Below are 25492 nucleotides of genomic sequence, written 5' to 3' on the forward strand. Positions count from 1 at the left end.
GGAATAAAGAACCAATGTTTCAGGCCGAGACCTGTCATCAGGATGAATGGTCTCAGCACTAAATGTCAACTTATTCACACCCGCAGAGTTCCTCTATCATTTTGTGTGTGTTACTTTTGGATCTGCAGAATCTCCTTTATTTAGCTTTACACATACTTAACTGATCAAATACAATCTCTCTCAACTATGAAGATTCAGTTATTGCAAACTGCTCGAACCAGCATACATTCATTGCAAAATAGAACTGACACACCTATTCTAAACTGTGTGGAGGCAGAAATGGTCAGTGACCCTGTCAGTGGGGTTCTTGACTTGCATTTCATAAAATGTGGTACCAAAGTAAATGTCTGATCCTTCAGTATAAGCAACAGGAGTAGACTAGATGATAATGGAAGTACCCAATTTTAATTGTAGAAACAGATCTGAAAGTATCATAGATTAGATGGAGTGCTATGACAACAGTGAGGGAGGCCCTCCATTGACCAGCATCGACCATCCTAGCTGTCATAAGCAAGCCAGGGCAGTACGATATGGACGGCACACTGTTGCCCATGCAGCAGGCTCCCCCACTCCATGCAGATGATGAATCCAAAGGAATGGCAGAGATCGATTTAGTTTGGCACCAGCACTGTCGCACGAGTTGCCAGTCAGCAGGACTGCCTCAGGGACTTGAGTTTTGGACTTTTCCTCAGGTTTGACTCCTGAAGCCTTTCCTATGAGTGGGTCTAGCCTCAAGACAGCAGGGGTTGGAGATCAGAGTTTTCCTTCTCCTAGATGAGCTGCCAACCACAGCTGACAAGCCCCATCTGCCTGAAGCGACTGGTTTTAAGGCTCCAGTAGCCTGCCTTTGCCCCTTCTCCTGTCAGTACGAAAGAGGGCCATCTGGGTATGTCATATGTATCGCAAGTTTATGCTACAGAAGGAAGTTCCATTTAGATTAAAAAACTATTCTATCTTTCCCAGCACAGACACAATGAACTTTGTTTACATTGAAACTGCTGTCCGACAAGGCTACCAGGGACTGACATGAAGTGACGTCGGGGTCAAATGCCTCACAAATTGTTTCTGTTTACTTTACTTTCTTATGAATGCTGCTTAAACAGTGCAATGTGCCCACAATGTTTTTAGTTGCACCTGTGCACACATACTTATGCATCTGACGAAAAATTGACCTTTTAGACCCAGTTTCCCCGTTATTTGAGATTGTTTCTTTACTCACTTGTCGGAGTTCAGTATTGTTCTTCTTCCAGTGCTCGTATAACAACTCTTCAGCAACCTGAGAACAGAGGTGCAGAAAATCTGAAGTGTTAATATCTGAACGATTAGCAACAAGAATGCTGTTTCTCAAAAAAACTCAAATGAGATGTTCCATTCTCACTGTCAGAAGCAGCACAATCACATAATTAAATAATGGTTCAACTAGTTAGTAGGTGCAAAACAAACACAAAAGACTTACCTTAAGAAAGTGTAAGAAGGTTTAAAAAGTGAACCCACCATCCAATGCTATCATACCAAGAAGACATTACGTTCTAAATCCAAGCTGCACCGTTTAAGTAATCTCAATCAGGTTACCAAGTAGGGCAGCTCCAGTTTGTCACTCTGGCCTGGCCTGGGTCTTATGAGATACAGCACGGAATAGGCCCTTCTAGCCTTTTGAGCCATGCTGCCCAGCAATCCCCTAATTTATTCCTAGCCTAATCACAGGACACTTTACAATGACCAATTAACCAACTAAATGGTACGTCTTTGAGCTGTGGGAGGAAACAGGAGCACCCGGAGGAAACCCACGTGGTCATGGGGAGAATGTATAAACTCCTTACAGGAATTGAACCTGGGTCGCCTGTACTGTAAAGCATTGTGCTAACTACTCGCTACCGTGTGTAGTAAGAGGAAAGTTCACCAGCTCAGTTGCTACCATATGACATCTGTGGATTTGTGCACATCAGCTGTGTACAACTCTGGCTACACTTTAACATCAACCCTTTAAGAATGAATATCATGCTGGCATACTGATCCTTTTAAAAACTGACTGTCAATTTTCTCCATTTTTAAGCATTCATGACAGAAAATACAGGCTTTAAAAATGTACATTTACTCAATTTAGGAGTTTATGATTTTGCAAATATGGTCAAAAACAGAAACAATTTTTTGTTAAAAGGGAAATGTTGTTTCTTACTCTTTTGGTACTCACAGAACGGTACCCCAGCATATCACTGCGTTCATTTGGGAAGAAATTCATTGAAAAGAGACCTGTTAATTATTCCACCAACTTTGTTTCACGTGTGTGGGCTTTCCCCTTATTGAATTTATCACATGCCACATTGCATAACAACAAATTTTATTTACTACTACTCTCATAGAACTACTTGGAGTAGTTCTACTTTTTTCAACTTGTTATGTGAAGTACTGGTGTTCTGCTGGGGTTCTCAGATTGTCATAGGTCTAAGCTTTTGTACTGTATCAGGTTCCAGCCTGTAACTCATCCATAACATCCACCATTCTATACAACAGAGTGGACTTAAATCAACTGATTACATAACAAACCGTAACCCACTCCCAGGTATCCACTTCAAAGTTGCTGGTGAACGCAGCAGGCCAGGCAGCATCTCTAGGAAGAGGTACAGTCGACGTTTCGGGCCGAGACCCTTCGTCAGGACTAACTGAAAGAAGAGCTAGTAAGAGATTTGAAAGTGGGACGGGGAGGGGGAGATCCAAAATGATAGGAGAAGACGGGAGGGGGAGGGATGGAGCCAAGAGCTGGAAAGTTGATTGACAAAAGGGAAATGAGAGGATCATGGGGTCGGAGGCCCAGGGAGAAGGAAAAGGGGGAGGGGAAAAAAACCCAGAGGATTGGCAAGGGATCTAGCGGGATTAGTCCTTAATCTTAATAATTTCTCCTTTGGCTCCTCCCACTTCCTCCAAACTAAAGGTGTAGCTATGGGCACCCGTATGGGTCCTAGCTATGCCTGCCTTTTTGTTGGCTTTGTGGAACAATCTATGTTCCAAATCTATTCTGGTATCTGTCCCCCACTTTTCCTTCGCTACATCAACGACTGCATTGGTGCTGCTTCCTGCAGGCATGCTGAGCTCGTTGACTTTATTAACTTTGCCTCCAACTTTCACCCTGCCCTCAAGTTTACCTGGTCCATTTCCGACACCTCCCTCCCCTTTCTAGATCTTTCTGTCTCTATCTCTGGAGAAAGCTTATCTACTGATGTCTACTATAAGCCTACTGACTCTCACAGCTATCTGGACTATTCCTCTTCTCACCCTGTCTCTTGCAAATATGCCATCCCCTTCTTGCAATTCCTTCGTCTCCGCCGCATCTGCTCTCAGGATGAGGCTTTTCATTCCAGGACGAGGGAGATGTCTTCCTTTTTTAAAGAAAGGGGCTTCCCTTCCTCCACCATCAACTCTGCTGTCAAACGCATCTCCCCCATTTCACGCACTTCTGCTCTCACTCCATCCTCCCGCCACACTACTAGGAATAGGGTTCCCCTAGTCCTCACCTACCACCCCACCAGCCTCCGGGTCCAACATATTATTCTCCGTAACTTCCGCCACCTCCAGCAGGATCCCACCACTAAGCACATCTTTCCCTCCCCGCCCCCCTGCTTTCCGCAGGGATCGCTCCCTACACGACTCCCTTGTCCATTCGTCCCCCCCATCCCTCCCCACTGATCTCCCTCCTGGCACTTATCCTTGTAAGCGGAACAAGTGCTACACATGCCTTTACACTTCCTCCCTCACCACCATTCAGGGCCCCAGACAGTCCTTCCAGGTGAGGCGACACTTCACCTGTGAGTCGGCTGGGGTGATATACTGCGTCCGGTGCTCCTGATGTGCCTTCTATATATTGGCAAAACCCGACGCAGACTGGGAGGTCATTTTGCTGAACACCTACGCTCTGTCCGCCAGAGAAAGCAGGATCTCCCAGTGGCCACACATTTTAATTCCACATCCCATTCCCATTCTGATATGTCTATCCACGGCCTCCTCTACTGTAAAGATGAAGCCACACTCAGGTTGGAGGAACAACACCTTATATTCTGTCTGGGTAGCCTCCAACCTGATGGCATGAACATTGACTTCTCTAACTTCCGCTAATGCCCCACCTCCCCTCGTACCCCATTCGTTATTTATTTATATACACACATTCTTTTTCGCTCTCTCCTTTTTCTCCCTCTGTCCCTCTGACTATACCTCTTGCTCATCCTCTGGGTTCCCCCACCCGTTTCCTTCTCCCTGGGCCTCCTGTCCCATAATCCTCTCATATCCCTTATCTCTCATATCCTGTGCAGCTCTTGGCTCCATCCCTCCCCCTCCTGTCTTCTCCTATCTTCTCCTATCATTTTGGATCTCCCCCTCCCCTTCACACTTTCAAATCTCTTACTAGCTCTTCTTTCTGTTAGTCCTGACAAAGGGTCTCGGCCCGAAACGTCGACTGTACCTCTTCCTAGAGATGCTGCCTGGCCTGCTGCCAAAGCAACTTTGATGTGTGTTGCTTGAATTTCCAGCATCTGCAGAATTCCTTGTGTGTGCCCAGGTATCCATTATTCTGCTTTAATGCATTGATCAGATTCCAGCCTGTAACTCATCTCAATCATGGTGCAGTGGGGGACTGCCACACTTGTAATCCCTGATATGTAGACCTTGACAGAAAATGTCAGCAAGCCCCAAAGTATGTGTGTGATACATATACACACGCACACAAAGACTTTCCAGCACAGCACACCTCTGGAGCAAACCCCAAAATGGTGATTCAGCCCTTGCTTACTTGCAGATGCCAGTACTATGGTTCCTAATGGATTAAAACAGGCCCAAAGCCTCCAAGTAAAAAAATCAGAAGCCAGAAGTCTGAAACAAAAGTAGAAAATATTGAAACAACAGGCCAGGCAGGATGTGTGGAAGTAAAAACAGTAATAAAAGGGTCCTTAACGTGAAACATTAACCACTTCTCTCCTGCAGACTCAAGTCCACGCAAGGCTACTTGGGACCTAACACCCCAGTTTTTATTGCAAAATCCTGCTTCTACCTTTCTTCGATGTTCTTCACGAGCCGATTTCAATTCCTCAGTCTTCTTTTTTGCCTCCTGTATGAGAGGAGCTGAATCCATCTTTAGCTGCCGGAGCTCTGCTTCAAACAGATGCTGCTCCTCTTGCAGCAAGCTCTGCAGCTTTCGCCGCCGTTGCTCTAGGTTACGTAGCTTTTCCTCCTGCTGACGATTTCTGTGGTATGCTGTCATACTGCCAAGGAAAGAAATGGCGTGCCTAGATGTATCTTTGTTACAGCCAGACATGTTATTTGTTTGAAGTAAATATAATTCCAATATGTTATTATTTCACAGATTTTCTAAACTCATTTTGGACATGCACGGTGAAGATGTGTTATCACAACGGTCTTGTTTTGAGCTAATCAAGGCAAGCTGGTGAATTACGTTGTTTTCACATCTATGCATTGGACGTGAATCCTATTTGCAGGCTACATAAAAAAACTGTTTAGCCCATGACAACTTAATGTCAGTTTAAACAACAAAAATGCACCAAACCCATGACTATCATATTCTCCAGCACAATCTCATCACTAAGACTGAGTAAATACACCATCTAGTCCAGCGGTTCCCAGCCTGGGGTCCATGGACTCCTTGCTTAAGGGTATTGGTCCAATAGCATAAAAAGGGGATGTGAAGGGTAAGTTTTTTTATTCAGAGAGTGGTGGATACCTGGAATGTGCTGCCTGGTATGGTGGTAGAGACAAATACCTTAAAGGCTTTTAACAGATGTTTAGATAGGCACATGAATGTGGAAGGATATGGACATTGTGTAGGTAGGAGGGTTTTTTTTGGGGGGGGGGGGTTTGATTTACTTTTTAAGACTCATTCCACCGAGATGCAGCACTGAGCGTCATAGGAAGTCATTCCTGCCTATGGCCATCAAACTTTACAACTCCTCCCTTGGAGGGTCAGACACCCTGAGCCAATAGGCTGGTCCTGGACTTATTTCATAATTTACTGGCATAATTTACATATTACTATTTAACTATTTATGGTTCTATTACTATTTATTACTTATGGTGCAACTGTAACGAAAACCAATTTCCCCTGGGATCAATAAAGTATGACTATGACTATAGTATGGCACAACATTGTGGGCGGAAGGGGCTGTTCCCATGCTGTACTGCTCAACGTTCTGTGTTTGATGTTCTAACCCCTGACCTAGTTTGACACAAGATCAGAAATATGATGGATTTCACCTCTGCACCAATGCTATTTCAGAAAGATCAAATTAAAGTTGTGGAAGAATCCTTGATCGAGGAAGGAGAATATTAAATATGGAACAGAACAGCACAGCACAATACAGGCCCTTCAGCCCATGATGTTGTGCTAACCCCTACAGTATAACCCTACTCCACGATCAATCTAACCCTTGCATCCTAAACAGCCTATAACACTCCACTTTTCTAACATTTATGTGCCAATTTTTAAAATGTCTCTGTTGTATCAGCCTCTATCACCACCCCCGGCAGTGCATTCCAGTCACCCACCACTTTCCGTGTGAAAAACAACACCTCACTCTCCGACCATCTCCCCCAGACTATCCTGCAATCACCTTAAGTCTTGTATTAGCCATTGCTGCCCTCCCTGGGGAAAGGACACTGGCTGTCCACTCTTATCATCTTATACACTTCCCATCCTCCTCCGCTGCAAAGAGAAAAGCCCTAGCCCACTTAACCTTTCCTCATATGAAATACTCCCTGATGCAGAGCTTAATAGAGCAGAAACATTACCTCGTGCCTCTCAAACTCAGTCCCTAATTAATGAAGGTCTACACTCCGTACAGCATCTTAACCACCCGATCAACTTTGAAGCACTTAGAGCACGAGATCCCCCTGTTCCTCCACACTGCTAAGAATCCTGCCATTAACCTTGTATTCCACCTGCCCCTTCATTTTTGATCTTCCAAAGTGCATCACTTCACACTTTTCTGGATCGAACTTCATCCGCCATTTCTCAGCCCAGCTCTGTATCCTGTCAACCTACACAACATTCTACACTATCCACAACACCACCAACCTTTCTGTCATCTGTAAACTTTCTAACCCACCCTTCTACTTCTTCATCCAAGTCCTTTATAAAAATCACAAAGAGCAGGGGTCCCAGAACACCGCTAGTCACACCGACTTTTGGGCAGGGAGTTGTGTTACTATCTCAAAGAAGGATGCAGTCGTCTTCAATTTCTTTCCAGGATACCTAATCAATTAATTCTTTGTTCATAATTGCTTCAAGAAGCCAGATTTATCATAGAAACATAGAAAATAGGTGCAGGAGTAGGCCATTTGGCCCTTCAAGCCTGCATCGCCATTCAGTATGATCATGGCTGATCATCCAACTCAGAACCCTGCACCAGCCTTCCCTCCATACCCCCTGATCCCTTTAGCCACAAGGGCCATATCTAACTCCCTCTTAAGTATAGCCAATGAACTGGCCTCAACTGTTTCCTGTGGCAGAGAATTCCACAGATTCACCCCTCTCTGTGTGAAGAAGTTTTTCCTAATCTCGGTCCTAAAAGGCTTCCCCTTTACCCTCAAACTGTGACCCCTCGTTCTGGACTTCCCCAACATCGGGAACAATCTTCCTGCATCTAGCCTGTCCAATCCCTTTAGGATTTTATACGTTTCAATAAGATCCCCCCTCAACCTTCTAAATTCCAACGACTATAAGCCTAGTTCATCCAGTCTTTCATCATATGAAAGTCCTGCCATCCCAGGAATCAATCTGTTGAACCTTCTTTGTACTCCCTCTATGGCAAGGATGTCTTTCCTCAGATTAGGGGACCAAAACTGCACACAATGCTCCAGGTGTGGTCTCACCAAGGCCTTGTACAACTGCAGTACTACCTCCCTGTGCGAAAAAGATTGAGTTTGATTGTGATACCTCCAGGTTGGTATTGCCCTCTCATGTCTGGGTATGCATATAAACAACAGTCATCTACATCCACGAGAATCATACCCCACTGAAAATCAGTGCTTTCAAAGGGGAGACTCAGAACAATACAAACCCACTAGCTAATCAAAATAAGCACCTTTGGTACGCCCAACTCAAAGAGATGCACAGCTCTAGGGTCTCGATCATTGGTAGCTCCTTAATGTAAATCACTTGACTTGTAGTTTCTACCTTTGCTGGTAAGATTGCCTTGAGCTCCACTGCGCCTGTTTACTGCTCCGGACATCGTGCATTTTGAAGTATCGATGATGCAGCTCCCACTGCATGCGAAGGCGTTCCTCCTGCTCCCGCTGGCGAACAATTTGCTGTTCCAGCCCTCGACTCCTGATGCTCCATCTGGATGGGATTGTGGGTAAAGCCATCCACGTAACCTATATGATCACACCAAAGTTTATGTGACATATACATGCTGCATATCTTAACTGCCAAGTTATCCATAAAGCTATTTTCTCCAGTTGGTTCCTTTAATCTGTCCTGCAAACATTGACACTTGATTTCACATGCAGCAAAACCCATGCCCAAATCATTTGATGTGTTAACAGTGAGAAACAGTCCCAGGGAATTTTTGATTATGAAACCATACTTATGGTTGCAAAAGCTCATTTCAAGCAGTATTGACAGAACAGTAAACACGCAGGATAGCCCTGGCTTTTTTTCTGATGAAGGGACTGGGCCTGAAACGTTGACTGTTACTCCTCTCCCTAGATGTTGCCTGATTGGCTGAGTTCCTCCAGCATTTCATATGTGTTGCTTTGGATTTCCAGCATCTGTAAAAAATCGCTTGTGTTTCTGGTTTTTCTATAAGAATTACTTGAAACGCTAAATGAAATGTGAGCCTGAGAACTCGTTATTAGCATTAGCAGCAGTGTACAAATACAGACCTCCAAAATCTTCAATACAATCTGACAGCTGAAAAGCTTTGTCCTAATTTCACACAACCTAACTACACTGGGTAAAGATTCTGACCAAAATATCTATCAATCCACTAACCTTGACAGACTCACAGTATGTTTGAAACACGAGAAGATCTGCAGACGCTGGAGATCAAAAGCAACACACACAAAACGCTGAAGGAACTCAGCAGGCCAGGCAGCGTCTATGGAAATTAGTAAACAGTCGATGATTCGGGCCGAGGCCCTTCTTCAAGACCTGATGAGGGGTCTCGGCCAGAAATGTCGACTGTTTATTCAGTTCCATAGATGCAGCCTGGCCTTCTGAGTTCCTCCAGCGTTTTGTGTGTGTTGCTGGCGTTATTTTAGTATTGGCTGCATCTAAAGGTAACTGTTGAAACGGTGAGCAGCTGCTGTATTTCTCCCCACCATTCCCGGGTAATTGTTGTGTGAATTTGCAATAGCATTATTTTCCCTAACCCCGTTGAAATATAGATACAGGCTTCACCCCACAGGAGAGCAAATTGGATTGTTAGTTTGGACGATCACAATCAGCACGTCCCGGCAGTTAGACCACTGGAACCGTGACAGCAGGACAGAAAAGCTGGGAAGATCCCTTCTCCGAATTGCCGCGATGGTCACACCTACACCGTACACTTCATCTGCACGGCTTTTGATTTAATTCCCTGGTGTAACCAACAAATACCCCAGCCAGGCGGGCAGGAATTTCAGGCCCCGTTCATGCCTGCGGACCCTACAGGATCCCGATTCAATGGAGAAGTAAAATGCTATACCCAGGGTCCTGAACCCGGCCTCCAAAACACAAACGACCTTTAGTTTAACTTGTTGCCTTCTACCTCCGTTAAATGCAACCGTTTGCTCCGCGCCGGCCGCGTAGCTCATAGCAACCAAGAGCCACTTCCGCAAGGTGTACGGAGCCTGCCCGCGGCCATAGGCTGTCCTCCCCGTTCGGGAAACGCGCTTTCGAAACACAAGAACACAGTGGGAGTTGGCCACTCAGCTCCTCTGTAGCTCTATGACTAATCTGCCCTAGGCCTCGGTTCTTCTCCTATCCCAGCTCCACGTAGCCCACAGTCCTCGATATTTCAAAAATTAATCTACTCCCTCGTTCGATACCACCAGTGATTCTGCCTCTAACAACCTGCTGAGAATTCCAGAGATTCACTACCCTCTGCAAGGAAAGTATGCCTGTGTTGGTTTTAAGTGACCACTCCCTGATTCTGTAACCATGTCCTACCTGGCTGACATGATTGAGTTTTACAAAGAGCTGACTAAGTATGCTGGCAAGTAGCTGAGGTGCTCCACGTGAACTGCAGATAGGCATTTGTCATGTTCCCACATGGGAAACTGGCCCAAAAGGTAAAAAAAGAACCCATCGATACAGGATAATTTGGCAAACATACTCTGAAACTGGCTTTCTGATAGCAGACTGAAGACAATAATCGATGGTTGCTTTTGTGACCAGAAGCCTGTGACCTGTCTTGATTAGGTACAGGTGTTGGGGGAGTCCAGAACCAGTGGCCACTGTTTAAGAATAAGGGGTAGACAATTTAGAACAGAGTTGAGGAAAAACTTTTTCACACAGAGGGTTGTGGTTCTGTGGAATACTCTGCCTCAGAAGACAGTGGAGGCCAATTCTCTGGATTCTTTCAAAAAAGAGTTAGATAGAGCTCTTAAAGATAGCGGAGTGGATGGATATGGGGAGAAGGCAGGAAAAGAGTACTGATTGTGGATGATCAGCCATGATCACAGTGTATGGTGGTGCTGGCTCAAAGGGCTGAATGGCCTACTCCTGCACCTATTGTCTGTTAGGTGTTGAGATCCCTGTTTGTTAGGCACATTATATATCTAGAAATGGATATAGAAGTGTAGAGCTTGTACAGCACAAGAATGGGTCCTTTCACCCACATCATCCATGCTGACCACAATGCCTCTCTCAACAAATCCCATATGCCACATTAGGCCTGTCTCCCTCTGTGCCTCTCCTACCCAACTACCTGTCCAAATGCCTTTTTTTACATTGTAATGGTATCTGCACCCACCAGCTACTCTAGCAGCTCATCCCTGGTATTCACCAACTTCTGTGTGAAAAGCATTCACCTTCGGCCTTCTTTCTCCACCCACCACCTTAAACCTGTGCTCTCTAGTTTAAGGGTCCTCTGACCTGGAAAAAAAAAATTCTGCCTGTCCAGTCTAAACCCTTCAAAATCTTACAGGGTTCTCCCCCCCCCCCCCCGCCCCAATTTAGCCTCCTATGTTTCAGTGAGAATATACCTAGTATGTCCTACCTTTCCCTACAAATGAAGCCCTCCTTCCCAGGCAACATCCTGATGATCTCTTCTGCTTTTCCTAATCCAGTATTCTTCCTGGAGCATTGAGACCAAAGTTCAAATCCTACTCTAGTAGTTGATGCAATTAAATTTAATTAATTTAATATATTTACAACACGAAGGCTATTATCAATAACTCTGATTGTGAGAATGGTTTGAGAATTGTCGAGGAAGGAAATTTGCAGTCTGTGGTTGGTTTGGCCTCTATGTGACTCCAGGTCCATGATGTATGAGTTAACACTTAAATGCTATTCGACGTCCTATGAAAAAAAACAAAAATTGACTCTGATTTTACATAATGTTTATTGAATGTTTCAAAAGCTGTTGGATCTCTGTAATTTTCCATCCCTTTGTTTCTTTAGGAGTTCAGGCAGGAGCAAAAGACTTTGATTCTTCATGAACGTTTATTTTAAAGTTAAAAAAAGGTACAGAGAGTTTGAAACTAAGTGAGGAGCTGAGAAGCAAAGCCAAGATTAAAGAGATTCAGTACAGCGCTTTTGAAAAATCTGTCACTTTTATACTAGAGTTAACAGAAATTCCTTAGAGATAAACCAATTAGGGGGCTACACAATTAAAACAATTATAATCCATGTATGATATGCTAATACTTAGCCAATTAAAAAGTGAAAAGTTTTCTGACTCTGTAAAGTTAAAAATAAAAACTGCAAATTAGTTTCCTCTACAAACGAATAAATAAACAAGAAGGGAATGAGACAGATAAATAAATGCAGTGATTTTATGGGCCACCTGGAGTGATTATCATGATGTTTGTTCTGAAAATGAGAATGATTTTGATAACTGTCACTTTGATAAAATGATTACAACCCAGAAGGGGTCTTGTCAAAGCTATATATTATTCTTAACATTATTGGAATATAAGTAAATCTTTTATTTAGTCTTTTACAAAATCTTATGTTGCATTTGCTTCATTTTTTTCCTCCGTATTAAACCACTCTAAAACGTCATTCTTCTTCCAATTGTTACTAAATATATTCTTTCATAATGTTCATCAGAACTTTGTAAACTTGATCAGATTTTTCCAGATCAGTATTACGCAGAGATAAAGTGTACCTTTCTGTCCGTATTCATTGTCAGTGTTTGCCCCATTTAAATTATTGAACGCATGTAAATATTTAATGCAAGTAAATAATATGTGCTAATTACAGCATATGTAAAGAAGATCTTTGCTAAGTCATACTTATATTCACTCTACTGAGCAAATGATGGTCTCCCTGGGTAAGTAAACATAATTGCTTGTCCTGATTTCAATTATATAGTATTTGTGTCCTTTAATATTTGATGATTCTGTTAAACTAGGATCCAACATCATCGCGCATTAAGGGGATGCTTCCTTTGTGATAATTTAGGACTTTTTCTTCATCTACTTGGTGATAAGGGCCAAACAATGAAAAAAAATAATAAGCATACTGAAGAATACTAAAAATCATATCAGATAATACATTTTTGTTACTCTTTTTGTTTCCTGCTTCACTTGAAATTGTTTGTGCTGACATTAAATAAAATATTCAGGATGAGGACATTGATATAACAGGGTTTTCATTTAATAAAAATAAAAGAGAACTGTGGACATTGGCAGATCTGTGATGGAAATTAGAGTGAATAAACTAGACACCTTGCAAAATTAGCTTTTAAATTATAAATTAATCTCTCCATTAAGAAATTTGGAATAGTTAACTATTGTATTTGAGTTTGCTGGAACAAAAATGTTTATTATACTATTTGTGATGTTATGTGTGAGTCATATGTTTATAATTATTGAATGCTGTTGTTTTCTTGCTGTAGGTTGTGCCAAAATAAGAATCAGAATCAGGTTTAATATTACCAGCAAATATCGTGAAATTTGATGTCTTTGCAGCAGCACTACAATGCAATATATAATAATAGAAAAAATCTGTGAAGTACAGTAAGTGTATATTTTAGTTAAATTAAATAGGTAGTGTAAAAATAGAAATAAAAAAAGTGGTGTTCATGGTTCAATGTTCATTCAGAAATCAGATGGCAGAAGGGAAGAAGCTGTTCCTGAGTCATTGAGTTTATGCCTTCAGGCTTCTGTACCTCCTTCCAGATGGTGGCAATGAGAACAAGTTACGCCCTGGGTGATAGGGACACTTCCTTTTTGAGGCATCGCTGCTTGAAGAGGTCCTGGAGGCTGGCTAAGTTTGCAACTCTGCAGAGCAAAGCAAATTCCTAATGCATGTAGATGTACGTGGCAAATAAAGTTGATACTTGATGTGTAGAGAGAATCTCACCCTCTTGAAAGCCTGTGCACACAATGTCAGCTGAACTACCTTCATCATCATCTCAAATGAACGTCTCATTCGGATTCCAAAGACCTAATTTGCATTAACAAAAACTAAGCCAAAACGGACACAAGTCTTCCTACATTGAGAGTATCTTCAAGAGTCAGTGCAAGCTGGGACGAGCCCTCTTTTCATTGCTACCATTGAGGATGAGCTACAGGAGCCTGGAGATCTGTATCAATGCTTTAGGAATCGCTGCTTCCCTCTGCTATCAGATCTCTGAATGTTCCATAAACGCATGAACACTAGTTTGTTATTCTTTTGTTTTGACACCATTTTTTTTTACATAGTTTATGGACGGCAGCATGGTAGCATCGTGGTTAGCACAATGGTTTATAGTACCAGCAACTGGGTTAAATTCCCGCCACTGGCTGTAAGGGGTTTGTACGATCTCCCCATGACTATGTGGATTTCCTCTGGGGGCACAGGGTTCCTCCGATTGTCCGAAGACCTACCATTTTGTAAGTTAACTGCTCATTGTAAATTGTCCTGTCATTAGGATAGAGTTACAGAGCCTAAAAAAAGTATTCAGCCCCTTCTAAGTTTTCATGTTTTATTGTTTTAAAACATTAAATCACAGTGGATTTAATTTGGCTTTTTTTAAACACTGATCAACAGAAAAACTCTTTTGTGTCAAAGTAAAAATAGATTTCCACAAAGTGATCTAAATTAATTACAAATATAAAACACAATACAATTAATTGCATTAAGTATTCACCCCTTTCATATGACACACCAGATCATCATTTGTGCAGCAAATTAGTTTTAGTAGTCACATAATTAGTTAAATGGAGATCTGGTTTTAGAGATCTGCGTGCAGTCAAGGTGCTTCAAGTGATTGTAGTAGAAATACACCTGTGTCCAACTACTAGTGAGTCAGTATCCTGGCAAAAACGACACCATGAAGACAAAAGAACACTCCAAGCAACTCCGCGAAAAGGTTCTTGAAAAATACAAGTCAGGAGATGGATACAAGAAAATTTCCAAGTCATTGAATATCCCCTGGAGTACAGTTAAATCAATCATCAAGAAATGGAAAGAATATAGTACAGCTGTGAATCCGCCTCGAGCAGGCCATCCTCAAACACTGAGTGACGGCGCAAGAAGGGGATTAGTGAGGGAGGTAACCAAGAGACCCATAACAACCCTGGAGGAGTTAAAAGCTTCAGTGGTTGGGATAGGAGGACTGTGCACACAACAATAGTTGTCCATCATTATCATGTGCCATACCCTGCCAGAGCCTCGGAGACCGCTTTCTTCCACTGCGGTCTGTCGGTAGTCAAGCTTCCTGCATCTCTGGTGGTGAGGCTGGTCGACTTCTTGATGTTGTCGATCCAGGTTGTCCTCAGTCTGCCTCGGGAGCGGCTTCCTTCTGCTCCGCCTTCAAGCACACAGGGCGTTCCAGTGTGTCATCAGTTCTTGAGATGTGTCCAAAATAGCGCTGTTTCCTTTGGATAATGGTTTCCAGAAGTATCCTACAGTCTTAGAATTCTTTCACTGAGCGGACTAAGCATGTTTTTTAACCTAATACAAAAATTCATTTTATTTCCTTCTGTAGATAAAACATTGTTTAAACTCTCAGACTAAGTATTATTTTAAAATTGAAATCTGGACCTATAATTGGCTAATTGCTAATCTACTTTCTATTGGTAGTACCTGGGAGAAGGGCGGTGTTTACCCCGTTGGTGATTGGTTAATCCTGCCGTAGGGTAATCTCTGATTGGTTATAATTTACCGTCCGCGAGTGATCATTGCAGGTGGATTGGTTGGTTTGTCATGAGTCTGCGTTGCGATTGGACAGCCGTGTGACGGACGGCTGTTCCCTGCGCGCTCGCGGGTGAGTTGTGGCGGCCGAGTCCCGAGCTCCGGAAGCCGCTGCCGCTGCCGCCGTCGTGTGTGCTGTCTCGGTCCAGCTCCGCCGTCATGGCGCTGTTAGCGGAGCACCAGTTCAAACAGCTGCCGGCGGACAAGCAGATCGACACCCGCGCTTTCCTGGAGAGCGTCTCCTACCTGCCCACCTTCTTCGGTGAGTTGTGGAGCGGTGGGCTGGGCCGGTCCGGGCCGCCGAGTCTCCTCACGCCCGGCGGGGGGACTGGGAGGGAGCCGGGGGACAGCGGGCTAATGGATGTTTGATTGCAGTGTGGTGGCTCCGAAGGTCCGGCCTCGCCCATGATTGTACTTAAACGGCGACTCTCAACCAGGCGAACGTTAAAATCCTGATGCCGGTCTCGGCCCGAAGCGTCGGCTGTATATTCACTCACCAGCCTGACCTGCCGAGTTCCTCCAACATTTTGTGTGTTTGCATTGGATTTCCAGCGTCTGTGAACTTTCTCCTGTTCATATTACAGTGTCTTTTTTAATTTATTCTCTATTGCGTCACTCTACAGTCATTCACCTACCTTGCAGTTAAAACGCAGGGTAGCTGTTTAAGGTCGTGGATTTTTTAATCAACGCATCCTCCGTGGTGACTACTTTCAGGGACCTTTCATGGTAAAATGCCCCCGTTTCAGTTTCACATTGAGGAGCAAAGTCAATAGTTCAAAACGGAGTGAAAGTCGGCTGCATGTTTCCTGTATTCCGTTGCTAGGCAGTGATCGCCGTTGGAAAGCTGCTAACAGGTGATATTGGCGGCAGTGTGGCCAATGATTAAATTGCTTGTGAATACATTGTGATCAGATGCTAACTGCATTTCATTAGTTTTGTATCTGTACTCGGCACAATGACAATAAATGGAATCTAATCTAATCTGTTAGGATCACTTTGTTGAGATCCTAAATAACATAAATTGTAATCCAACGCCTCTTCAGTGCAGAATGGTACACGAGAGAGAGAGAGAGAGACCCCCCCCCCCCCCCCCGGAGGAACTCGGCAGGTCAGGCATCATCTCTGGAGAGGAATAAAGAGTTGACATTTTGGGCCGAGACTTTTCATCAGGACTAGATGGAAAGTTAATACTTTAGCTTTTGAACCAAGTTGATGAAAGCATTTCACCTATTGCAACTCACTGACTTTTTTTTTTAAAAAAATAGTGGGTAATGACGCACGGTAGCGTAGTGGTTAGCACAACACTTTATAGTACAGGCAACCCGGTTTCAATTTCCCACCACTGTCTGTATGGAGTTTGCACGTTCTCCCTGTGACCGTGTGTATTTGCACAGCGTGCTCTGGTTTCCTCCCAAAGACCTAATGGTATGTTAATTGGCCATTGTAAACTGTGTCGTGATTAGGCTGGGATTGTTGGGCAGTGCAGCTCAGAGCCAACCGGGCCTATTCTGCCTGTATCTGAATAAATAAATTAATGTATGGGAAAAAATACTGGTGAGTGGCCAAATCAAAATGGAGTTATGGGAATGTGGGGCAATTAGGTCATAGGGAAAATTGGTGGGGCTTGGGAATGGGCATACTCGAGTTATGATAAATAATGAGCATTTAACATGTGAAAATACATGGATTTGCAAGACGGGCATGGAATGAGGAAATGCTTGAGTGATATCTTAATTTCTGTGGTCACATAATGTACACTCAGTAGCCATTTTACTTCTCGCAATTCCTCCGTCTCCACCGTATCTACTCTCAGGCTGAGGCTTTTCATTCCGGGATGAGGGAGATGTCCTCCTTTTTTTTTAAAGAAAGGGGCTTCCCTTCTTCCACCTTCGACTCTGCTCTCAAATGCATCTCCCCCATTTCACGCACATCTGCTCTCACTCCATCCTCCCGCCACCCCACTAGGAATAGGGTTCCCCTGGTCCTCACCTACCACCCCACCAGCCTCCGGGTCCAACATATTATTCTCTGTAACTTCCGCCACCTCCAACAGGATCCCACCACTAAGCACATCTTTCCCTCCCTCCCCCCGCCTTCCACAGGGATCGCTCCCTACGCGACTCCCTTGTCCATTCGTCCCCCCCATCCCTCCCCACTAATCTCCCTCTTGGTACATCTGTGTAAGTGGAACAAGTGCTACACATGCCCTTATACTTTCTCCCTTATCACCATTCAGGGCCCCAGACAGTCCTTCCAGGTGAGGTGACACTTCACCTGTGAGTTGGCTGGGGTGATATACTGCATCCGGTGCTCCCGACGTGGCCTTCTGTATATTGGTGAGACCCAATGCAGACTGGGAGACGTTTCGCTGAACACCTACGCTCTGTCCGCCAGAGAAAGCAGGATCTCCTAGTGGCCACACATTTTAATTCCATGTCCCATTCCCATTCTGATATGTCTATCCACGGCCTCCTCTACTGAAAAGATGAAGCCACACTCAGGTTGGAGGAACAACACCTTATATTCTGTCTGGGTAGCATCCAACCTGATGGCATGAACATTGACTTATCTAACTTCCGCTAATGCCCCACCTCCCCCTCGTACCCCATCCATTATTTATATACACACATTCTTTCTTTCTCTTTCTCTCCTTTTTCTCCCTCTGTCCCTCTGACTATACCCCTTGCCCATCCTCTGGGTTTCCCCGCCTCCCCCTTTTCCTTCTCCCTGGGCCTCCTGTCCCTTTTGCCTATCACCTGTCCAGCTCTTGGCTCTATCCCTCCCCCTCCTGTCTTCTATCATTTTGGATCTCTCCCTCCCCCTCCCACTTTCAAATCTCTTACTAGCTCTTCCTTCAGTCAGTCCTGACGAAGGGTCTGGGCCTGAAACGTCAACTGTACCTCTTCCTAGAGATGCTGCCTGGCCTGCTGCGTTCACCAGCAACTTTGATGTGTGTTGCTGTACCTAATGTCGTGGGAATTGAGTGTATGTTCATGGTCTTCTGCTGTAGCCCAACCACTTCAAGGTTCGACATGTTGTACATTCAGAGATGCTTGTCTGCACACCACTGTTGTACCATGTGGTTACTCCAGTTACTGTCTCCTTCCTGTCAGCTGGAACCAGTCTGGCCGTTCTCCTCTGACCTCTGCCGTCATCATCAAGGTGTTTTCGTCCACAGAACTGTAGCTCAGCAGGTTCTTCTTTTTGTTTTTTTGCACCATTCTCTGTAAACCCTAGAGACTGTAGTCTCCGAGATATTTTCTTTAACGAGCTGGTATACAAGTGCACGTAACAAAGTGGCTGTTGAGTGTGTGTTTATTATCAGGACAGTAATGTCGCACGGTAGTGATTGGTTGTTACCAGAGACTGGTTATCATCAGTACTTGTATGGGGAAAAACCATCAATGTACACTTCTAGTATTTTCTGTTTTTAATTCTAATTTCCAGTGTTTTCTTTGGCATTAAACACTTCTGAACAAATATCATTCTACTTGAAATCTCACCTTGCTTTTAGTGTCTTTTCCTTCAGTCTGTCAGCATTTAGTGTTTACACATTGAATGAAGTTATCCCCTTTGGTTGAAGAGTTAAAGTTTCTAGTTAACATTTGTTTTTGGACAACAGCTGGTATCCTTAACAATTCAGGCTTCAATGGAACAATGGGTTCTGTTAAATAAGAAAATTCTACCTTAATCTATCATTTCTATCTTAATATGTTCCACGACTGCACTTCATCTCTAAAAGAGTAGCAATCTCTCAAGTTGGGTAAGATGTTCTCCTAAGGTGGGTCCTCGGGTGACTATAGAAGCCAATCCTGGATCCACATATTCTGGTGCGGTGTGGGCAAGTGGAAGTGGTGGCTGTGGTCACTGTTGGGTCATTTGGTTGTTCCTTCACTCCTTTTGAGGCTACTGCTTCTCTGCGGCCCAGTGGAGGTCGATCTCGGTAGCGCATCTCCCCCGTGAACAAATTTCCTCCAGTTGCATCTATCGAGTACAGTGGCTTCCCAGTTTTTAGATGTAATGTTGAAATTTTTTATTAGGCTGGTTTTCGATGTTATCTTTGAAGTGTTTCCTTTGCCCACCAGGGGCTCGCTGTCCTTCAACTGGGAGTAAAGGGTGTGTTTGGGGAGAAGTGAGTTAAGTATCCAGTTGATGTGACCTATCTATCAGAGTTGGTGTTGCTTTATCGTGGTGGAGATGCTGTCCATGTTGGCTGCCTTCAGTTAAAGGAATATGAGTAGTGTAATAGCTTTTCAACCTTGCGCACCAGTTTCTTGTCATCGTTGGACACAATGGGCAGCCACAGTAAACAAAAGCAACTGCGTAGAGCATTACAAGGTGCAGAAGAATAGTCCATGTACAATCGCTGTCTGTACTGCCAACGAGAATTGATTTTGTGAGAAATAATCAGTTCGAATTCCAGTTCCACCAAAAATTGGTGCATGTATTGCTTGAGTCAGTGAGTTGTTTTGTTATGTCTCCCCTCTCACTGTGAAACGGGGACGCCTCTTTTTTTTTCCCCTTATTAGGGAGGGAGAGAGCCTGTGGTGTGTCGAATACCAGGTGAATGAGTAGTCTTTGGGGTAATGCGAGTCTTTGTCTTTATTGATGCTTTGCTGCACGCTCGAGTGCTCGGTGGGAGGTGCCATTGCTTTTTTGCTGGTGGAGGAGGACGGGATCGTTGCTTTTGCTGCTCCTTGTGTGTGGGAGGGGGGAGTTTGTGGGGGACTTTTGCATTCTAACATTTAACTCATTCATTCCTTGGTGCACTCCTTTGTTTTTGTGGATGTTTGCGAAGAAGGAGTTTCGGGATGTATAGTGTATACATTTCTCTGACATTAAATGAACCTATTGAAACCAATTGATGAAAATCAGTCCGAAAGAAGGGTCTCAGCTTGAAAAGTCGACTGTTTACTCTTTTCCATAGATGCTGCCTGGCCTGCGGAGTTCCTCCAGCATTTTGTGTGTATTGCTTTTGGCTTTTCAGCGTCAGCAGAATTTCTCGTGCTTGTGGTGTCTTTCCATGTCCTTCAATCTGCAGCTGTTCACTGTTAGTGAATTCTGTCCACTGGTTTGGCGATCTAGCTAACACTGATTCTTTTTATATAAAAAAAAACCTCGTGATTTTAAGATGGAACTTGGAGAGGAGAGGTTCTCTTGCGGTTTTACATCTAATATAAAATGGGTGTCTGGAAAGTAAGTTGATCAGTAACCCTGCTGTCTTGTAAACTGCTGGAGCTTACCGTTCTTGGTTTTCCTCCCCATTGGGAGTTATTTGATTTGAATTGCTACCAGACATCACTCAAACCCAACAATTATTGTCTATCAATTATTCAGTGTGCGTTGCAAGCCAGTGACTGCGGAGTTGACAAGTCTGCGGAGTTGCACTGTCAACTCCCTTTCTGTGTTGGTTATATTTTAGTTAACGGCAAGAAGTGTGAGAAATGGTCAAAATGCTGTCTGTTTTCAGAATCCTTCAGTTTTCACAAGCCTGTTAAAGTCCAGTTGTTCTCGTTTGTGAATTTGTTAGCGGGAACCATACGGACCAGGGGTCTCGCAAACAGTGTTGGTGCCTGTGGCGCTATTTTGGGGTTGCTGATGGTGGCTAATTTTGAGTGATTCCCCACTGGGAAGTTGTGTACGTTGAGTAAGGATTGCATGTCAGCTGGCTCACGAAGTACTATTCCCAACGGGTGGTGAGAGAAGGAGTCGGACAACTGCCTAATGAGACCTGTTGGAGAAAGCTGTTAATTTAGGAGTTTTTTTTTCTCTCTCGGATTTTCAGGGATTGTTAATCGCAGCTGTTGCTACGAGGTGTAAACAAAAGGTGAATCAGAACAGGAGAGATGGGGTGAAGTGCTAGAGATGTCAAGTGTAGGGCAGTGTAACTATTGGGAAAAGTGAAATAAAATGCTGTCTGTCCTTCTCACTGTCTTAGTTAAGCAGCCAGCATAATCAAGGAACATTCTGGACATTCTCTCTTCTCCCCTCTTCTATCGGGCAGAAGATACAAAAACCTGAAAGCACATACCTCCAGGCTGGAGGACAGTTTTTACCCTGCTTTAATAAAACCAGTAAATGGCTTGCTGGTATGACAAGATTATTGTTTGGTAACACACACAAAATGCTGTAGGAACTCAGCAGGTCAGGCAGCATCTACGGAAAGGAATAAATAGTTGACATTTTGGGCCAAGACCAAAAAAGACTGGAAAGAAGGGAGGAAGAAACCAGAATAAGAAGGTGAGAAATAACCCAGCTTCTCACTTCATTCTCCCCTCTACCTATCTTCCCCCTTTTTCTGGTTTCACCTGTCACCTGCTAGCTTGTACTCCTTTCCCTCCCTCCCCTTCCCCCCCCCTTTCTTTCCAGTCCTGATGAAGGATCTCTGTCTGAAATGTTGACTCTATTCCTTTCCATAGATGCTGCCTGATCTGCTGAGTTGCTCCAGCATTTAGTGTGTGTTACTCTGGATTTCCAGCATTTGCAGAATATCTTGTTTTTATGATTTGCACCTTATTGTTCACCTGCACTGCACTTTCTAGGTAGCCGTTACTTTTTATTCTGCATTATTATGTTTTGTGTTGTACTGCATAATGATTTGATCTTTATGAAGCTTCTCACTGTCTCAGTTTATGTGACAATAATTAACTGATTCCTCTTCCAATCCTGACGCTAAGCAGGCTCAGAGCGTTGTCCTTCATTTCAGCAGCCACTTGCACTGCCCTTTTCACTTTCACACATGGTCTTTATATTTCCCGTTCCAATGGTGGTGGTCCTGGATGATAGAGGTCAGTTCTTCTGTACAAGTTGGAGACTTGGAGGGCAACAAAAACTGTCATCAGGAAGATCCAGACCATTATTAATATCTGTCTGAGAAAAATCCTCAGGATCCAATGGCCAAAAATCTATGGCAGAGAACACACCAGCTACCAGTGGAAGAAGAATCAGGAAAAGATGGGAATGAACAGTCTGCTAAGTACTAGCATCACCAGGCAAGCGCTAAAGTGGAACCCCCAGGGAAAGTGGTAGAGGGGTCGGTCAAAGCACACCTGGCCTCTGGTGTGCCCCAGTCAGGCTGATGGGCTTAAGTTGATAAGTTCCATTGCAGCAGGTCCAGTAGTGTCTTGGGAGAGAGAACAATGGAGTTAACTGAACAGGCAGCTAACTGTCTCCTGACATGTTGCCTGATTCACTGAGAATTCCCGTTATTTTCTGTTTTTTCAGCATCTGGACTGCTTTTAAGCTTTGAGCTTTCTTGGGATTTGGTTTGGCCTGAGAACTGATCTTTCTTCTTGAATGAAGATGATGTCAATTTTGTTAGAGATATTGAAGACAATAAGGCAGTTGATGCCTGGAGGATAAGAGATGACGAGCCATAAACTATCACTGTATAGGTTTATGCTTGAACAAATAACCATTGCCAGTTCCTTTTGTACTGTCAGTAAATGCTCCCATTGCCCTCATCTTGTATATATAAAAAAAAAATTAAAAATGATTACATATGTGTTTGTAGCTTTCACTCTGGCGTAGCCACAGAAGGGTCATCAGGCACAGAAACCCCATCTTTCCTAGTAATCCGGAAAGCATTTTCACCCCTTGCTACCCATGTATTACTCTCTTCCCTTGCCCACCAACACTAAATTCCCCAGCCCTCATTTTCAGAATGGGTGCATATTTCATGACAGCAAACAAGCCCACGGACCACAATCACGTTATCCTTTGTGCCAGTCAGAATATTATCCATTGCCCTTGTGCTGGACACAGAGGCTTTACAGCAGGTAGTCAAGACAGTCCAACGCATTGCTGGCGTCAGACTGCCCGCCATCATGGATGTACAGTATATGCAGAAAAGGGCCAGGAACATCATGAAGGATCCCACCCACCCACCCACCCTGCTCATGGACCTTGCCCCACTCCCATCAGGGATGAGGCTACATAGCATCCATGCCAGGTCACCAGACTCAAAAACAGTTACTTTCCCCAAGCAGTAAACTGTTCAACACTTCCACCCACTAATCCACCCTCCATACCCCCAGTCATGCTACTTTATCCTTTCCTGTCAGTCACCTTGTGTATAGACACTCCTGGGCTTATTATCGCATTATACAAACCCCATGTCCAGAAAAGTTGGGATATTTTCCAAAATGCAATAAAAACAAAAATCTGTGATATGTTAATTCACGTGAACCTTTATTTAACTGACAAAAGTACAAAGAAAAGATTTTCAATGGTTTTACTGACCAATTTAATTGTATTTTGTAAATATACACAAATTTAGAATTTGATGGCTGCAACACACTCAACAAAAGTTGGGACAGTTAAAATAAGATTGAAAAGTGCACAGAAAAGTCATGCTACTGTGATAATTATAGCCACCTGGGCTCGGGAGTACTTCGGAAAACCACTGTCACTCAACACAGTCCGTCGCTGCATCCAGAAATGCAACTTGAAACTGTATTATGCAAGGAGGAAGCCATACATCAACTCTATGCAGAAATGCTGGCGAGTTCTCTGGGCCCAAGCTCATCTCGGATGGACCGAAAGACTGTGGAACCATGTGCTGTGGTCAGATGAGTCCACATTTCAGCTAGTTTTTGGAAAAAATGGGTATCGAGTTCTCTGTGCCAAAGATGAAAACGACCATCCAGATTGTTATCAGCGAAAGGTGCAAAAGCCAGCATCTGTGATGGCATAGGGGTGCATCAGTGCCCATGGCATGGGTGAGTTGCATGTATGTGAAGGTACCATTGACTCTTGAGGCGTATATTAGGATTTTAGAGAGACATATGTTGCCATCAAGGCGACGTCTCTTCCCGGGACGTCCATGCTTACTTCATCAGGACAATGCCAGACCACATTCTGCACGGGCTACAATAGTATGGCTTTGTAGATACAGAGTGCATGTGCTTGACTGGCCTGCTGCCAGTCCAGATCTATCTCCTATTGAAAATGTATGGCACATCATGAAGAGGAGAATCAGACAATGGAGACCACGGACTGTTGAGCAGCTGAAGTCTTATATCAAGCAAGAATGGACAAAATTTCCAATTGCAAATCTACTACAATTAGTATCCTCAGTTCCAAAACGATTAACAAGTGTTATTAAAAGATGTAACACAATGGTAAACATGCCTCTGTCCCAACTTTTGTTGAGTGTGTTGCAGCCGTCAAATTCTAAATTTGTGTATGTTTACAAAATACAATTAAGTTGGTCAGTAAAACTATTGAAAATCTTTTCTTTGTCCTTTTGTCAGTTAAATAAAGGTTCACGTGAATTAACATATCACAGATTTTGTTTTTATTGCATTTTGGAAAATATCCCAACTTTTCTGGAAATGGGGTTTGTAGATATACAATCAATCTATGTAGATAAGCTATCTTGTGTATTTATATTTATTGAGTTTTTTTATTTTTGTGTTTATCTTACAGCTTTTCAAAAATATACTGCATCGGATCGGGAGTAAGAATTATTTTGTTCTCCTTTACACTTGTGAACTAGTAATGACATTAAACAATCTTAAATCTTGAAATTTGTCCAGCATCTCTGTGCAGATATTTCCAACTAGTATGAAAAGGCAGATGCTGAACTAAATGGTAACTTTTGTTTATTTCAGGCCTTCCATTCACATGCCGCATTTTAGTTGTTCTGCGATACAGATTACAAAAGGAAACAGTTCCTGATAAGTCTTGATAAGCAGAAGTGTAAGTCAGAACTGAACAGAAACCGCTGTGAAGAGCAGGTGTGGGGAGGGTGGCAGTCAGCTGACCTCACTGACTTAGTCTGCTTCATGTCCCCGACCATGCCCAGCTCAGCCCCCCCCCCACCCCCTATTGTTGTGTTGGGGAGGGATGGGTCTGGAGAAGATGCATGAAATTATCCTCTTCCCACTTCGCAGAAGATGCCTGCCCCACAGCAGTGACGAATCATCCTGTCTGTTTCTCAAACACACATCCACAGGCTGTCTGCAAGTTGGGTGCTTGTAGCCTGCGGATTTATCTTGTTTTTTTCTTGGATTAGCTAAATGTATACCTGAGAGAATTTCAGTATCCAGCAGGGAAAGTTAGACTGGAGCCCGAGTCCTGTCTGTCTACATTGACAGATCGGTATTAATGTTAGTGTTGAACCTGGGTCAACAGTGGAATTTACTGGAGAAGCCTTTTTTT

At 43.7% G+C, this 25492-nt stretch overlaps 2 protein-coding genes across 4 annotated transcripts in view; one reads left to right on the forward strand and one right to left on the reverse strand.

Annotated features, from left to right (window-relative positions):
* tchp (trichoplein, keratin filament binding) overlaps window positions 1–16116 on the reverse strand; it is a 40262-nt gene extending 24146 nt beyond the window's left edge. Inside the window, exons 1-4 of one of the 3 annotated variants that reach the window (XM_072247434.1) lie at window positions 15964–16116; window positions 8174–8373; window positions 5036–5246; window positions 1220–1276 (exon numbers count right to left, since the gene is read on the reverse strand). In XM_072247434.1, the coding sequence (XP_072103535.1) occupies window positions 1220–1276; window positions 5036–5246; window positions 8174–8364 (459 nt within the window). In that variant the 5' untranslated portion in view covers window positions 8365–8373; window positions 15964–16116. Of the gene's footprint in view, window positions 1–1219; window positions 1277–5035; window positions 5247–8173; window positions 8374–9686; window positions 9827–15963 lie in introns of those variants that run through there. The other 2 variants (XM_072247432.1, XM_072247433.1) reach the window with 2 other exon arrangements.
* The window catches only part of gltpa (glycolipid transfer protein a), a 59628-nt gene continuing 49510 nt past the window's right edge, over window positions 15375–25492 (forward strand). The window contains exon 1 of the mRNA XM_072247435.1: window positions 15375–15590. Within this exon, the coding sequence (XP_072103536.1) occupies window positions 15488–15590 (103 nt within the window). The 5' untranslated portion in view covers window positions 15375–15487. The remainder of the gene's footprint in view (window positions 15591–25492) is intronic.

This window comes from Mobula birostris, chromosome 31 (assembly GCF_030028105.1).
Source record: "Mobula birostris isolate sMobBir1 chromosome 31, sMobBir1.hap1, whole genome shotgun sequence".
Lineage (NCBI taxonomy): Eukaryota > Metazoa > Chordata > Chondrichthyes > Myliobatiformes > Myliobatidae > Mobula > Mobula birostris.